The sequence below is a fragment of the Trachemys scripta genome, chromosome 1, assembly GCF_013100865.1.
Source record: "Trachemys scripta elegans isolate TJP31775 chromosome 1, CAS_Tse_1.0, whole genome shotgun sequence".
NCBI classification, from domain to species: domain Eukaryota; kingdom Metazoa; phylum Chordata; order Testudines; family Emydidae; genus Trachemys; species Trachemys scripta.
This window is the reverse complement of record NC_048298.1, coordinates 171839445-171857497: the sequence shown is the minus strand read 5'-3', so window position 1 is coordinate 171857497 and position 18053 is coordinate 171839445. Positions and strand designations below refer to the sequence as shown.

Sequence of the window (18053 nt, the reverse complement as noted above, 5' to 3'; positions counted from 1 at the left end):
AGATTTTTTTCCACCCAACTGCGGAGCAGTGAGCGACGAGCACGGCGAGCGATTTGACCAGGACATTGCAACAATGGAGAAACACTATCAGGGCAAATGGAGCCCATCAATGCTTGCAGACTATTGCTGGGCAGTAACAAGAGATGCTCCATTTAATGAATACAAGAGGCAAGCCAAGAAGCGCCGAGTAGACACTGAATAGGACTAAACTATGTACATAATAGTTTTTTGCCTTTTGTTTCATAATAAATTTTATTTATATAATCCTTTTGCTGATTTTTAAAGTGTTACATAAACAGGAAAGGTGAAATATTATCATGTAAAGCAACCATAAACACATGAAAAGACCTAGGTTTACAATTTATGATTAAAACTCTACTATCTACACAATATACATAGACATAAAATGTAAAAACTTAAATATCTTAGAAACAGTAGCCAATCAGTTGTTTTAATTGTCATATTTGAATTCAGCACATCAAAATACATAATAAATAGCACATTTTATCTCTGAAGCAGACGACTTCTCAAAAATTGTAGACCAGTGTTATTTAAGGGTAGAGTAATCAGGGATATTGACAACACACTTCCAAGTTGCACACAATTCAGGCTCAGTTTTTGCTGTGTTTATCTTTCAAATTACACTTTTCAGTTACTTATAATGTCACATTGATAGTAATGGCAACCAGACTTTCTAAAATACATCAAAATGACAAAAAAATAATAATAATAAATTAAATGTATAGACCAGATCTGCAGCTGGAAGAAATAGACACAGCTCCATTTAAATTAGTAGAGTTACGCTGATTTATACCAGCTGAGGATTTAGCCAGTACATTTTTGGCCTTTTGCATCTTTTTTCTTTCAACCTCTAGAGTCAAATGAAAGTGCAAAATCAAGATTGTATTTCCTATGTCAGCTTTAATATTGACATGTTGGAAAAAAGTTGCTTAGATTTTTATTTTTATATTTTTATTCATCGTAATTCATTTGATTTCTAACATAAATACCCACCATAACATTACATTTTAACTTTTAAAATCACATATTTGGAAATACCCATGTTGCACAGGAAAACTGAATCCATTCAGACAGGCCTTGCAATGTGATCTGAAGATGAACAAACTTATACCAGCAGGACAGTGTCCTGGAGAATGTTCAACTTCCAACCCTCTCCTCTCCCTAATCCCTGAGTTTCCATTTATGGACTCTTACTGTGAGCATCCTAACTAAACTCAATTGCAAAGGATTTTATACATCAAAGTTAACACATTAAATTGCACCTGGAGACCTATACGTAGGCAGCAGCCTGTGAAGCACAGGTATATTACAATCTGCATTAGCCTCGTCATTAAATTAGCAGGCAGCAACCTTGTGCACCAGATTAAGTTTCCAGATTGTTTTCAAGCGTAGCATCAGATGAAGTGCATTATAGTAATCCAGTCCAGAACTAACTGTTGTGATGTCTGCAACCAAGAACAATGGTCATGGTCATCTAGCCAAACTCTTAGCTCTTTACTGTTCTCCAGATGTGTACAAGGGCCTAAAATCAGTCCCATGCTCCCCCCAAACCCTTGTAACATAAGATGGATATATTGGGCCAAATTCTCCAGGTCACTAAGACCATTTTGTGCCACTAAGGCACTTTGCACAAATGGCCTTAAAATGGCCAAAGATAGCCAGTGGAGAATTCCCCCTGTACAGGGGAACTCCCTGATCATGGAGATGATTGCCACCTGCTGTGCCAGGCACCTGCCACAGAAATGGATAAAGGAATGGGGTGAGGAACCAGTGTGGCATAGCAGAGCTCCATGATGCCATATTCTCCAGTGACCTAACTTAGTGCTGTTCCTGTGTGGCTCCAACTTGCACTGGAGTTGAGTGGCTAAGGATTATAAAATAGTTTCAACTGACTACCTGTGGCTGCCCCCCCCAGCCTTTCCTTTTGCCTCAGCTATGCTGGATGAGCTAAAGAATCTGTCCTATTCTCTCAATTGAGGGAGGAGACATCATCTCCAAATCAAAGCAGACTTTTGTATGGCATGGGCTGTTGGGTAAGATATTCAGAAAGTCAATGTGTGTGGATATTTCCAGCTCTCTTTCCTGATCTTCCGCTAACACCATCTCCATTCCCTTTTGTCTTCCCTAACTTTTCATAGTTCCCCCACATGCCCTTTGTACCTTCTCTCCTTTCCCTGAGTTATTGTCAGTCAAGCACCCTCCCAATTCCCCTTCTCAAGAAACTGTATTTTTCTCCTTGTTTTAGTTAATAATCTGGATAGTGGCTGTATTGAACATTGATTGTTTAATTATTATTACCTTTTATTTTTAGTATTTTTTTCAGTGTTTAATTTTATCATTAATAATATACATCATTCCACCCGACCCCAGTAATGAAACCTTTCATGCAGACAGGTAGTTATAAGACACGTTTAATTATTGCTATTGATTATTCCTAACGAGAAATAAAAAGGAAAAATTAATTAGTTGCGATATTAATGTAATTGTTAATCATATTGCTTCTTGAGGAAAAAGTAATGAAGGTAATAATATGATACTCTTTTAGTTCAAATACATCCTTTTGGACAACTCCTGAAGAAAGGGACCTTCCCTGCTTGAAAGATTGTTTATTATAACAAAGCTGCGGTATAAAGACCAATCTATCACATTGTTTATCTTATCTAATTCATATTGTAAGGAGAAGGCAACATGTCAATGGAGTATATATTAGTTCGTTAACAGCCAAATATAAATAGATTAAAAAACATAAGACTATAAAGTGACAACAGTAATGGGAACATACAGATTTTGGGTTTTCCAGGACAAGTTTCAGACATGGACTATAAGTGAATTTCTGTGGAATCATTGCCAGAAATCCCTGGTGATATTAAACACTCATATTTTATAGATAGCTACTATGAAAGTGTAAAATTGTATTTTACTCAGAAAAATGGATGTTAACAATATTTACTGTGCTACAGTTTCATCAGCTCCAAAAACTAAGCAAGGTATATCAGATGAAATGAGTTAGCTGTGAAGGTCATCACAGATAAGTGCTAGCAATGCCCTGATACTATATCACTCCATCAGGTATTCCGTACATGTTACATTACATAAAACATTTTAAAAGAACATTAAGGTTTCAAAAGCAATCATTCAAAGGTTAGGATTAAGTTTGCCTGTGCATATGCATTATGATATTGTCTTTAATTACATGATCCTTTCCACCAAACTTCTGTCTGTAAAGTCAAGCTCTTTTAACAATTATGTATCTAAACTGTATAGACTTCTACACAGGGAGAGGGAAATTGTACTTTCATTCATTTTAGAAGTCTCTAAATATTGGGTAAAATAGCTTTTCTGTTCATAATGTAACTTTAATGTTCTCTCTCTCATGATATGTCAGGACTAGAAACAATAGCTTTATTGGAATGGAAAATACAACTTCAGTTTCTAGCCTTGTTGAGTCACAATATATTAGACCCTAAACTTTTCTTTGGGCCAGGACTGAGTATTACTCTCAGACCAACGTAATTCTAGCTGAGAATTCCTTATATGAGAAGAATGAAAGAAGGAAATATTTTTTGGCATTTTTTTTAAATTTGTGGCAACTGTGTTGAAGATATTTAGAAATTTAGAATGTCATCTAAGCAGTCCCAACAGAGATTAATTAGTAGGTGAGGTGCTGGCAGAGAGGCCCAGGTGCATGATAAATGCAATTTATCAGATGGCTCTGTAATTTATCATGTGTATATAACCTCCCATTGTGCTTGGGGTGAATTGGGTGTGTTGCTGTTGTATGCATTTAATACTTTTTCTAGGTTACATAAAATACAGAAAGGCAATGTACGCAGTTTACAATCTTTGTGGAAACCATAACTTTTGAATTCACTACATATAGTGCACTGAAAGCCAAAGATGTAATAATGTATTAATGAACACTAGTATTTTACATTTAGAGCCATATTCCCTCCCCTGTTTCTGGCTCCTTTGTAATGAGCATGCAGCAAAAAGGGGGTAGAATGTGGACCGAAGGGCAAAATTTAAAAAAATATTTAGATGCCTAAAGATGCAGATAGGCACCTACTGGAAGTTTCAGAAACACCTAGGTATCCAGCTCCAATGGGAGCTGGGCATCTAGGCACTATTGAAAATCCTGCTGCGTGCCTAAATACCCTTTTTTAAATATGGCCCTAAGAGTATGTCCACACTGCACTCTAAATCCCATGGCAGCTCCAGCCTGAGCTCTACACTGCCATTTTTAATGGCTGTAGCATGAGCTTGAGTTTGTAGGCCCAGGCACTGAGACTTGCTGCCAGGGGTTTTAAAACCCAGTGTAGACATATCCTAAGTGTCCAACTGAGAATTTCCTCAATTTAGAGATTTTTGTTTACATCACACCAGAATAGACATCTCCTGTGCCAACCACCCTCCCTTACCCCTACATCTGGGCTATATTAGGGTAGTGTGGAGTGGAGCAGGCTATAGAACAGCATGTGAAAAGGCTGCTTGCCTTTCCAGTTACGATTAATTTACCGACTGTGTGGGAGTAATGATTGGGTTATGTGTGGAATAATGGTAACAACAAATCTTCCAAACCTCTCTTGGTATGGTCACTGCTTTGGGGATGCAAGAAGAGATCTAACATATGCTTGTTAGAAGGAAGGTGGAAGTACGAAAATGCTATGCCTAAATATTTGAGTTTATTCACTGTCTTTTAATCAGTAGTCTGGGTTTTCATGTCTAGATGCAGGTAAATCTTTAATTCATTCTCTTAGTTTAATAGTCCAGAGAGTGAGTTAGTTCATTTCCTTTGGTAATTGTGAGGTAATGTTATCTGATTAATATTAAAAAACATGATAAAGGACATGTGGTTTGTTGTAGAAAATTTTGTTCAAATTGCTTAGCTATTATGAGCCAAAGGAACAAAGAAACAAAACCAATGTGACAAATTTCAGCAATTATTGCCTTACTTATATTTAAAATAATAATTAAGACTCAAACTACATGTCAGGGTAGGCATGTCCCATAAACATCTACACAGCAACCTCATTATCCACCTTCAAATCCCTCCTCAAAAGTCACCTTTTCTGAGTTTGTACAACACCTAGCACAATGGGGTCTAGCCTATAACTAGGGCTCTATAGTAATGTGAATAATAAATAGTAATAATAAAGATGCCTGTCTTTCCCTTTAGTATAGAGAAGAGGTTAGTTTTGGTTGATACTAAATTTATATGATCTTGATTTCAGATATGACAGTGATGGTTGGTGTCCTCCTTTACCAGTTCAGACGTACTTACACCAGGGCCTGGAGGATGAGCTTGAAGAAGATGATGACAGAGTGCCTACACCACCTGTCCGAGGGGTGGCCTCCTCACCAGCAATCTCCTTTGGGCAACAGTCCACTGCAACTCTCACACCTTCTCCACGAGAGGAGATGCAGCCAATGCTTCAAGCCCACCTTGATGAATTAACCAGGGCCTACCAGTTTGACATAGCAAAGCAAACATGGTAAATGTTTGAGTTAGACACATGTAATTTTAGAAAATGATACTGTAATAATACAGTATCCAGTGCCAAAATCCTTTTTACTACACAACAACTGAAACTGTTAATTGAAAAAACATATATATTAAAAAGAGTATCTCTATGGTATGAAAATGGAACCTAAAAATAGGTATTGTATTAAATTTGTGTTAAAAATACATCTAAACACGATATTCATCTGGAATGCTGGTATATGCCAATTGATTAACCACATCAACAGGTAACTTTTATCCACATACTTCAGGATAGCAAATAAATTGAATTTTTCAGGGCTTTGGAAATAACGAGACTCTAAATCACTGTTTAAACTTCAGGTCAGTCACCTTCAGTATCAATACAACCATTATTTTTCTGGACAATTAGCTTCATTCACATTTACATGAGACTGAAGTATCCACACAGCTAAGAGTTTTGATAGTATGTTGAAATAGCACCTCTAATTTTAATAAGAAGATAATAGAAACAGCAGGAAGAAAGTTGTTAAATTACACAGACTGGATCTAGTCTGTTAGAATGTTTTTTGCTTATTCAAAGGAAGAAGAAGCAAATATCACTGTAACATTTTCACTATAAAACAAACATTAGAAGCAATCTCTTCAGGGACTAAAAAAGAACTTTTCAGCTGCACAAGACAAGAACTGAAGGCCAGTTGCTTTCTAGTTGTCCCCTAAGTAGTAGTTGTCCTTTTAAAACTTTTCCATCTAGAGAAAATAAAAAAAGAGCCTGAGAATCTCAGAAGATAAAGTACAACTAGTTGCTGAATGACACTCCACCAGTGAAGAAGCAGACATGCTTCATTGGCAAACAAAGGTCACAACTATATTCAACATTTGCTATCGTAAATAGAACAGACAGGTAGACAATCCATGCCAAATCAAATCCAGCTGTTTTCTCTTGGAAGCCTCTAGGCTCATTTGCAAGCTGCATTCAATCCACAAGGTAATTAGGCCCTACTGCAGTGCCACAGTGCCTAGTATAGGCCTTAGCCTGCCCAGGGGACTGGCCCAAATCTGAGGCAGCAGCTAATCCTGGCCCATTCCAGTATCTGATTTGATCCAGCATACAAATGTGTGCCCTGCCTGTGAAGGCTGTAATTTGCAGGTGTTATGCTTCCAATGGCCTGCAAACTGCAGGTGCCATTTTGGTGTCAGATGACACTGTGAATCTCATCATGCTTTTTTGGGGAGGGCTATCCACCTGATTTTAGATTATAAAAACACACCTGTATAAATATACATAATACCAATAATTCATATACACTAACCAAAGTTAATTCTCTCTTGCCACCTAAAGCCCTTTTATACCAGCAGGCAGGCAAAATTGCTCAGTAAGTGCCCTTCTCAACTTCCAAATAAGGGGTAGGGAGGCCATTTTGGAATGTTGCTATCCGGTGACCACACCTGCTTTACATAGCCCTGTTCAACTGCAGTCAGATGACCCAATGTGGCCTACTGCTGGTGCAAGTAAAATGTTCCAAGTCCTAGCCTCCCTATCCAGTTCACTGTGGGATCTATTTCTTTGATAATAAGAAGACCAACATTCTGGGCTTTCTACCATGCTGACCAATCATGAATAAGGATCCACTTTACAGATTGCAAACTGTCAAGCAAAGTCATAACTGGCTTCGGAGAACCCCCTACTTGCCTGTCACAGCGCCCACTCAAACAGATTGCTCAAGAAAGCAGCTCACAGCTAAGAGACTGAATCCTGCTCCCCTTATTAGAGTTGCTGCAGAGTTAGGATCCACATTGTTAGGATCCACAGATTTCAAAATCAGTGTTGTGAAGGGCCACAATAATGACCTCATTTTGGTCTAGTTAAATTAGTTCTAGTTGGGCAAACTAAATACATGCGTGCTGAAGATGAGCTACAATCCATGCTACCAGAAAACTATTCTCCTGGAGAACACTGCCTGGTCTTCAGGCTGAATTCCATGTAATAACATCTAGTTTGGGTGGGAAAAATGTCCTCTTCCTGCAGTACAAGTTGAATTTGAAAGCTTTTGGCTTCTATTGAGAGGAAGGATGTTCTAACAGTTTGGGCACTAGCCTGGAACCCAAGTGATCCTGCTCTGCCATAGACTTCTTATGTGACTTTGGGCAACTCACAAATTCTCTCTGTGCCTCAGTTTTCCATCTGTAATATGGGGGTAATAGCAATTCTCCACATCACTGAGGTTGTAGTAAGGAGAAATACATTAAAAGGTAGCACTCAGATACTATGGTAATAGGTACCATATACATACCTGAGATAGATATCTGAGTCACCTCTTCTTGGGTAAATAACTTACAAACAATTTTGTAAATACATTCAGGGTATACTGGAAGATTTGTCTCTTTTCTCATTGGCCCAGCAGACCAATGTCTTCCGCTCAGCCCAACAGCATTTCTGTTTATCTGTTTGTATAGGCACATCCAAAGCAATACTCAACCTCCTCTGGCCCCAGTTCCACCACTTGGATATGTAGCTGGAACCCTTATTTCAGATTTGGAAACAGATATTCCAGATGATGATGAGGATGATATTGAAGAAGAAGCTATAGAAATCACTAGGCCACTAAGAGGTCTAGAGCATACTCCGGGATCCAGTATGGACAATTTAGACAGCTCTGTGACAGGTAACCGAACACATTTAAGAGTGAACCAATATGTTTGTAATATTAAAATACATCATAAATCAAATACCTTTTAAGCAAAAATGTATTCCATTCTATTTCTGTGATATTTAAAATATGTTAATATTAAACACTAAAGTTAAAGAAGGATTTGAAAATACTTTTGCTTTGCTGCAAAATGATAAGAAAATTCATGAATTTTAAAAAGCTTTAAGACATGAAAGAAAACTCAATTATATCCTGTCTTTCATGAAAAGTTCAGACTGTTGGGGAAGCAAGTCTATTACATAAAAAGGGTGTGGGGGGGAAGCCCTTAACTTTGAAATGATATACTGTATTTTGTATATTGGGAGCAGCATAAAAAGTAAATGTTATCTTAAAATGTTTCTAGATATTTGGCTGTGTAAAAGCATGCACTGATGAACACAGGGAGGTAAAAAGACTTTTCAGAATAAACTTGGCTAGATTAGCACAAAATGTATTTGTAGACTGAAGAAAATATATATGTAGGTGAAACATATATTTTATACCCACTTCATATTGCTGTATTTAATAATTGTTCCCTTTCAGTGAAGATATTTAATTATTCTGTCATCTTTTCCTTCACTGTTTCTTATTCCTGGGATGTCTAGAAAAGTAACAACTGGGATCAACAAAGAAAGGCCTGAAAATGCATGCTAAACTATTCCAACGAATCTGAATTAGTAAAATTGCTGTCAAAGAAAGCCAGAAAGCCATGGAGTTTTCTGAGAAAAATCTGTTTTTACATGAACATTATGAACCCTTTCTGAGGCATCAGTAAACTTTCCTTTAAACTGAAGGTGGACCTGTACGTAACGTACTGCATCCATGATGATTTAGCTTTAGTGATGACTCAAATGTGCGTGGTCTTACATAGCTCATTAAAAATACTGTTTGTCTCTTCAGTCATTGATCTTTATGTGAAAGCACTAATTTCTAGATATGCCTGCACAGTACACTTGCTCACTGGGGACATATTAATGTAGCACCACTTAATTTTATTTCACCTCTCTGTGCCTTACAAGTTCTAAGAATTTTACTCCCTTATCTAAACATTGCAGCTCTGAAAACACATTGCAGTTCCCACTGATGGAGGCAGGACTGTGACAGTGATGAAGCATCAGTACCTATAATTTTCCTCTTCTTCCCTTGTTGAATTAAACAGTGTACTGCTCTATCCCACTTTCTGGTTTTTCCCTTACCCTGGGCCAGACTGCTTGCCAAGCTAATTAAGATTTAAGAACTGTAGCTCTAGTGTTGTGATTTGAAATCCAGATCCAAATGAAAGCTGTAGAGTTATAGTTTAAATTTTTGAATTCAGAAGGCTGACTTATTAGTGCACGAATATGGTAAGCTACTTTGCCTGAATTTCTAGCATAAGCTCCTTCAGGCTATAATTCTGCATATTTTTGCATATCTCACTAATGGCTTTCCATTAGGAATGCAGCAAAGGTTTTACAGTGATAATACAGGACTAAATAAAAAAAATCAGCTTACTATATATTGTCCCTTCAGTCTGTATTAATATGTCAATATTGGTATATCTGTATATCAGAAAATGAGCATTTCACACATTTACATTTTCAACTGTTATTAGTATCCTACTTTACCTAATGTCAATGAAATAAGGACAGGTGCATTTCTGCTGCAGTTAACATACTTCTGGGTTCATTACAATTGATGCTTTTATTAATAAAAATAAAACCTGCTTTCCTAGATAGAAATACTGCTTAATTATTGGTGTGTTAAAAATCTCAGTCTGTGAAGTTGTATATTGCAGGAAGAAGTTGTGCTTTACCTCATAACCTATAAATAATACATATGTTTAGTAAAATGATCTACAAAATCTCAGGCATCTAGATAACAAATTGTCTTCTGCCTCCTTCGATGACTGTATGGGGAAATACGATAAAAGCCTTCATTTTCTCTCTTGGATTTGAGTCTCTTAGCAATAGTATAATTTTCACATGAGGCAGTGCATATTATATTTGTGGGGGATGTTTCAAAGGATAATATTTTGAGATGTTTATGATCCCATTAACCCCCATAGGCTTGATGTTCAGCAATAAGCACAGTATGTAGAACCCATTGTTTCAAAGGTTTCTCAAATTGCCTGATTTGCTTATCTTTGATATGTTAGGCATTCCTGAGGTCTCCCCATATCCTGCAAACAAAATAACTGATGAGTTAAAATACAAGCTCATTATTTGCATAGGGCTTCAGATACATTAGAACGGCGATTTCCTGGGACTTTTATAATGTTGTTTCATTTCTCTAAAGCTATTGAATATTTTAGAAAATTGAGCAAAAATATAGTACCTGGTCCTTAAGAACTCAGAAGCCAACATTTATTGTTAAAAAGAGGTGTTTCTGTGAGGTTAGTACTTATGGAAAAATATTGGCTCACATCCCCAGATACTGAAGGCCTCAGAACAGAGAGACAACAAAGATAGAAGCACTGCTCTGAGGTCAGCCTGCCTCAGCACTGACCTGGAGATATCATCTCTAGGAGTGAGAGGGTAGTTTGGTCTTCATAGCAGAGTCAATCCTTGTGCTTTCTGCTGAGGCTGCCAACTAGTTTTACATCCAGCACCCACTAAGGGGGAGATTTTTGTGCTATGCAGACTGGTTCAGTGGAAACAGAATTCCAACTTCCAAATGCATCTGACATGAGGCATGTTTAAGTGATGGAATTTATTGATGGTGTTTCCCCAGGAAGTCTCCCATTGTGGCAGTTATAAAATAGAAGTTGCTAGAAAAGTCCTAATAACATCCAAGACCATGATTAAGCAGAGCTGTTGGAGATGCCGTCAGATTTTAGTGCATTCTGAGTGGTCTCTCAGTGGTAGTGGATCTTTTTATCTGAAAGTGGAGGAATTACTTTGATCATACCATATAATTTGATAGATGGAAAATCCGATACAATTCCAAAAGATCGAGGTTGAGGCGCAAAATGGAAAGTCACCATCAGGATATTTTTCCAGAGGCTATTTTATTAGGGTCAGTAGGATCATATGTCAACTGAATTAGGAAATGTTAGATTTAGAAATTATAGTAGGGTCCCCTCATTGTCAAAAAGTCTTTATTTCCCAGCCCCTCTTGATTTAGTTAGTGCTGATGGAGGATGCAGACAGAGATTTTCCTCTATGTGTTTAAGCTTTCCTGTTTGTGGGTGAGAGAGCAAATGCTGACATGTATAAAAAAAAAAGGGAGGGAGGGAAAGAGGAGTTCACAGTAAACACATCTTAATGGTCTCTAGGTATTATAAAGGAAACCCAAGCTGGGAAAATTCTGTTTAAACTTTTGAATAATGAATTTTATAAATCTAAAAGCTGAAGCGTTAATTTGTTTCCAGCAAAATTCTAAGTAATAGTAAATGGAAAGAAGGACTTATTTTAACGCTATGATGTTTTTTCCCAGCATCTAAATCATCCATAGTTTATTAGATGATTAAGTTGCTGGTTTTCTTAAAAATATTGAGCTGATATAGAACTCCTGCTTTCTTAACTTTCAGTTAATTGGTCATTTATGTCTCCTTTTCTTTTAACAGGTTCATTGAAATATTGGTAATGGGAAATTTGGGAGACAGGATTGCATTGGTTTAATGTAATGTTTGTATTTTTGATGCAATTTTGTGCCATAATTTTGACCAGAATTCTTGTTGTTCTGCTTTAATAGTACATAAGGACTTAATTGTCTAAGATTACTGTATGGGATTTGATCCACTTTTCATTGAAGTCAATTGAAAATCTCCTAGGCCTTGACCAACCCCCTTAAAACTTCATAGCCTTGCCACCAGCAGTGTAGAAACAGTGAGCACTCTAGTTACAAATAAGGTACAGACATTTTAAGAACTTTCATCCTTTGACATCTGTGATAGACCTGCTCTTGGCAGGGTAGACCATCCAGGTGTTCTAACATCAGTGACCATTCTAAATAATGGTTCATGCCATTCCCCCCATTAGTGCATCGGTACTTATGTGAAAGCTGAGGAGAAAAGAGTTTAGTGTAGATGCAACCCTGTTAACTACAGGGTTTATGGAAGTTTAATAAAACCCATCATTTGCTCAAGTGAAACAGGATACATCCATCAATGGCTATTAGCCAAGACCCATGCTCTGGTGTCCTTTGGCCTTTGACTGCCAGATGCTGGGACTGGACGACAGGGGATGGATCACTCGATGACTGCCCTGTTCTCTACATTTGCTTTGAAGCATCTGGCACTGGCCACTGTCAGAGACAGGATACTGGGCTAGATGGACCATTGGTCTGACACAGTATGGCCATTCTTATGTTCTTATGACTGAAAATAGTACACAGTTATTCTTGCACATGGGTAACAAAATTGAAATAATCTAAAATTCTAATAAAGATGCCAACAAGAAGTATAGCACAGAGAAAATAACAGCCTTCTTTTGCATATTTTCAACCTAATTTAAAAAAAACCCAAACACTCTGCTTGTTAGCTATGTGGTAAAAGCTGTTTATTCAGTGTGTCTGAGCACAAATGTCATAACTCTGGAAAATTATACAACATCAGTTACTTAACCAATATTTTACCAAGGCAGAGGTCAATATTTGTATTGATTTGTTCAGGGATACATATTGCTAAAGATTTTATTTTATAGGCAGTTAGGCAGATTGCATTTAATAGGAAGAATGTGGTTCATGGATTAAATATGTGCTTAGAAAATAGGGAACTGCTAGTTTTTGTATCTCATAAAAATGGTAATACAACAATTAGCAGGGTCATACTATAAAGCATAGGCTTTATCCTAGCTTAATGGATCTGGGGATACGCATTCATCAGCAAGGATGGATTTAGCATAAAATGACATGTAAATGAATTGATGACTGATCATAAATTAATTTTAGTGCTGAAGATGTAGTAGAGACACAGCAAGATGCCACTTTATCATAGTATTTTACTGCTCGGCAACATTTGAGCAACTACTTAATGTTCTATGTGCATTTCTTCTCTAACAGCTTGAATAAATTAGAAAAAATGTTGGGCCTTTCAGCAATATGGAAACCAAAACATCTAGAAAGATTGAAAATAAAAACACAAATAAATTTGGCTAAGTGGCATAAATTCATTTTTCATTAAATGTTTATAGATGCCTTGATTATGTGTGGACCTATAAAGTGTCAAACTTGTATGAATGGCTTGTATTCTTTTATTAAAGATTCCCTGGCCACAAGAGACAATTTTAAGAACATACAAATTTCATTTCATACTTATAAGTTTCAATATTTGGTAGGGGAGGAAATCACTGTTGTATAATATACAGGATATGTCAAGGTCTTATTTTCAGAGTGGATAGATAGAGCACTTTTTTATTCACTATTCAGCACTTCCCATGATTTTCTGTTACCCAGCATAGCCATAGCCTCCCACTGTTGCATGATACCCCACTAAGGTCAATGATCATGCTTTGTATTAATAAATAAATGTAAAGGGCCAGATGTGCTCCTAGGAGTGTAAAGGGCTGCTCCTGCACAATATAGGCAATGAGCGTTTTGCCATTCACTTCAGTGGAAGCAGGATCAGGCTCATAGAATTAGATCCTGCAAAAGCACTGGACACTCTGGCCCTGATCAAGCAAAGTACTTAAGCATGAACTTAACTTGAAGCATGTGTATAATCCCCATGTTTAAAGATAAGCATGTGCTTAAGATGGGGAAGCACTTAAGCACTTACTTAAGTTCTGTTGGCTTCAATGCTTAAAGTTAAGCATGTGCTTATAAGTGCTTTACTGAATAGGGATTCTTTGCTAGATCAGTACATAAGGGCCAGTTTTTAAAGGTATTTAGGCACCAAAATATGTAGATAGGTGCCTAGCCGAATTTTCAAAAGGGAATTTTCAATGGGAATTCGGCACCTGGGCCCTTTGGAAAATCCCAATAGGCACCTATCTGCATCTTTAGGCACCTAAATGCCTTTGTAAAGCTAGGTCTAAGTGCTTTGCCACATTGGGGCCAGAGTGCTCAGCATGTTGAAGGATCAAGCCTTAAATCGATACACCTGGACTAGTACTAGTCAATAGCTAAGAACTTGTTTTGAAGGCATCTGGACCAACGGTCAGCTTTCTATGAAAAGAGAGGTTGGTTGTGTTTCACAGGCAGGATAGACTTAAAAACAGTACAGAGTTGTACTGAAAGATTCAGTTTGCACAAAGAAGTAGCTTTTTCATTGCCTGTAAAATGTCAGGAAATAATAAAATCAGTAGCAAGCAATCTACTAGCAATTCTATCCTCCTAACCTTTCTGTAAGAGCAAAACAACTTCCTGTGTGCCTTAGCATCCAAAAATGTTTTATGGAGCAAGAAAACAGAGTTCAACTTTTCAGATAGTTGATTTTGTTTTGCATAATGCATTTACTGCTGCTGTCTGCAAAAGTAAAATTTATGGTTGCCAGAAAACATAAAAACTCCGATGTACACAGAGTAAGCTACTGCATGTAAAGAGGTAAACCTACTAAAAACCCGTTTGGAAAATGCACAGTTGATCTGAGAGGGACACCAGTACCTTTTATTCTACCTTTATTCAGATAACAATTGTTTATCTGGTTTGGGAAACAGTGCCAGTGGGCACCATTAAAAAACAGTCATCATTTACTAAGCGTGTTAGATTAACCCAGCTGAATTATGGCCTAAGGGTGTCTGTACAACAAAACAAGGTTCAGTCTTTAGTGGTGAGGGTCCACACATTTGTAAGATAAACAAAGGAACATTTTTATTTTTACAGATTGTGGTGGAAAAAAAAATGTTTAAGCAGTTGGCCAGAATAGCTCAGGAGATTGGTAGTAATGTCTGGATATCTTCATCCCTAGTTCCCAGTTCAATTATATCCCAAGTCAGTGGATACCAAAAACTCCCTACAATTTGATAGCAGTTTGCTGATCTATGTGAAATGAGCTGCGAATCTCAGTTCAGCTACCAAAGTACAGGAAGCCATAATACCAAAAATTTCATCAGTAGTTGGCAACCAGGTTGACAGATTCAGCAACTAAAGATCAAATCAGCAAGAGGATTGAGCTACCCTTTCACTTCTAGAGATGGTGCTTCCACAACACAGCTGAAGTATGACAGATTAAGGGAAAGAGGTATGTGCGCGCATGTGTGTTTAGGAGCGCACTGCTACTCACCATGCTACAACTTGTTCTGTACTTAAAAGTGAGACTTCAGTCTCCAGGGCTTTCCAACACTTTCAGAAAGAATACATGTGAAAAATAGGTACTCTTGTAATAATAGTTTGGCAATAATTAAAGTTTAGGTATTGCTAAGTAAACCTGGTCTGTGTGCGTGTGTAGTTTGTGTATGCATGTGTAGTACATACTGTATAACAACTGCTTCAGAAAATTGCATGACTGGTATGCAAGTAGATGGAATGCTGTATGCAAATGGAAGTATGTTTTCATTTTCTTCCTTAAAACATACTTAGACTTATTCCTTTTGTTCCATTTATATTGTTAAAATCGTAGGCCCCAATTCAGCAAGGTAACTAAGCAAATTCTGAACTTTAAGATCATAGGAAGCAATTTTTTTAAAGTGTCTTCACCTATAGCATCTCATTTTCTTTTGTCCTTTTCATTGTTTTTATAGCTGTTTATATCATTGTTTTTCATATTTCATATCAATACCTATTGCCAAGCTACTGCTCTCCTTTTTGTATGATGTTCTGTGACCCCTTGATTGTTGTTTAAGAAATTGTCTTCTTTAAGGAGGCTCAGTTTCAGCCTTCTCTTGCTGTTATCTTAGAATCCTTACATCTGTCTATGTCAAGTGGAGTCTATTTGGAAAGTAATAATTTTGTGTGCGCTCTTGGCAAGCAGAATCAAACTCTGTCACTTTCTGTTGCGCTTAACACACCTTCTGCCTGTCAGACCTCCATAGACCTCTTCAGTTTCTGTTCTTGTATCTTTGGAGTGCGTGAACCTGTGTTATTACAGCCTGCCACTTTGCTGATGTTAAAAGATTTGGTCACTGCAGCAAAGTAATCCATTGTTTTCAAAAAGTTAGTGGCACAGAAACTTCTCCCTCTTCCTCTCTTTTTGTAGTACAGTGTATGTCTGTGGCTTTCAACCTTCCCAGACTACTGTGCCCCTTTCAGGAGTCTGATTTGTCTTGCATACCCCCAAGTTACACCTCAGTTAAAATCTAAATCTAAAATTGCTTACAAAATCAGACCTAAAAATACAAAAATGTCACAGCACGCTATTACTGAAAAATTGCTGACTTTCTAATTTTTACCATATAATTATAAAATAAATCAATTGAAATATAAATATTGTACATACATTTCAGTATATAGAGCACTATAAACACGTCATTGTCTGTATGAAATTTTAGTTTGTACTGACTTCACTAGTGCTTTCTATGTAGCCTATTGTAAAACCAGGCAAATATCTAGATGAGTTGATGTACCCATAGAAGACCTCTGGGAACCCCCAAGACTATGCGTATTCCTGGTTGAAAACCACTGGTGTATGTTATTGATTGAATTCCTGATTTCAATTATATTTTTCCTTTACTTTTTCCAGATAGCTTTTAATAATCTACAATACCACAAATATCTATCCTAGCAACTTGGGCCTAATAAGCAATCCATAATTTAAAGGTTTTCTTTTAGACATTAGGCTTTAAATAACTCCCTTGTACATGTAATGAAAAAGAGGGTTTGCAGGTCAGGTATTAAAATTTCACTACAACATTTGTACATCATCACTAAGTGTATAGTAAATCTAAGGGATGATTTATCACTCCACATGTGTCCATTCATATCTTGAAAAAATCAGCATTTCTGCTGCTGCACATGTGCTCACTTGCTTATTTGCAATGTATGCAGTGATGTAGGCCACAGTGTGATTTTGAGTATCTCAGTTTTTGGAAATCTGAGACATGTTGGGACTGATTTTCAAAAGTACACACATTTATAACCCCAGTTGAAGTCAATGGGTAATATGGGTGTCTAGCAACTTTAAAAATCTCAAACTCAGTGATAACGTTTGAAAATGTAGTACATACTATACTGTACACTGTATTATCAACACCATGCTTCAGATACTAAAAACTACAGATAACTGGGGGGCCAAAAGGATGTATCCTTCCATCAGTATTAAGTATTATACTTATGTTTGTTCTCTTTCTCTCTCTCAAGTGATTTGATCCGTTGTATTTCTAAATACGTTTTTGTCACTGTAGTTGCACTTTTTTCTTACAATAGTGGTAACCCATTAGCAGGGCAGGAAGGCAGCATTTGAATGTGTAAGTGACTCAATATTAAATTCAGAATTTAGTCACATATTTCCTGCAAATCTATTCCCAACAAAACTTTAAGACCGAAACTCTTTGAATTTGCTCAAGGAATTACAATGAACTGCAGTATGTATGTGTTACTCTCTAGTTTTGTCTTAAAGATCACATAACGATGTTAAGGCCTCAATTAAAGAAAGCATTTACATAGTTCCTTAACTCCATCTCTGTTCAGGACAATATGTAAGCATGCGTTCAATGTTCAATTTAAATAAGTTCATTGAGACTTATGCACGTTCATGGTCTCCTAAATTAAGGCCTTACATTGTAAATGTCAGGCTATGTACTACTTTACAACATATGGAGTCAGATCATGTGGCAATAGATTTCCTTTACATTGCTGTAAATTTGCAGTAAACACATAGACTTTGGTGGAGTTTTCACAGAATTTTCATAAGTATAGATGATACCAGAATTTGGCCCATTTTGTACATATGTTCAAATGATCAAGGGACAACCTATGAATGTAATTCCATCTACTCCCGAAAGATTTCTTGTACACAGATACTGCTTTGATGCCAGACTCTCCCAGATAAACTTGTTTTCTTGATGAGA

General features: G+C 37.0%; 1 protein-coding gene across 19 annotated transcripts in view; it reads left to right on the top strand.

The window, feature by feature from the left end:
• The window catches only part of ROBO2 (roundabout guidance receptor 2), a 615358-nt gene that overhangs the window by 575225 nt on the left and 22080 nt on the right, over window positions 1-18053 (top strand). For all 19 annotated transcript variants that reach the window (XM_034792420.1, XM_034792471.1, XM_034792534.1 and 16 more), the window contains 2 exons: window positions 5253-5513; window positions 7958-8166. In XM_034792420.1, the coding sequence (XP_034648311.1) occupies window positions 5253-5513; window positions 7958-8166 (470 nt within the window). The remainder of the gene's footprint in view (window positions 1-5252; window positions 5514-7957; window positions 8167-18053) is intronic.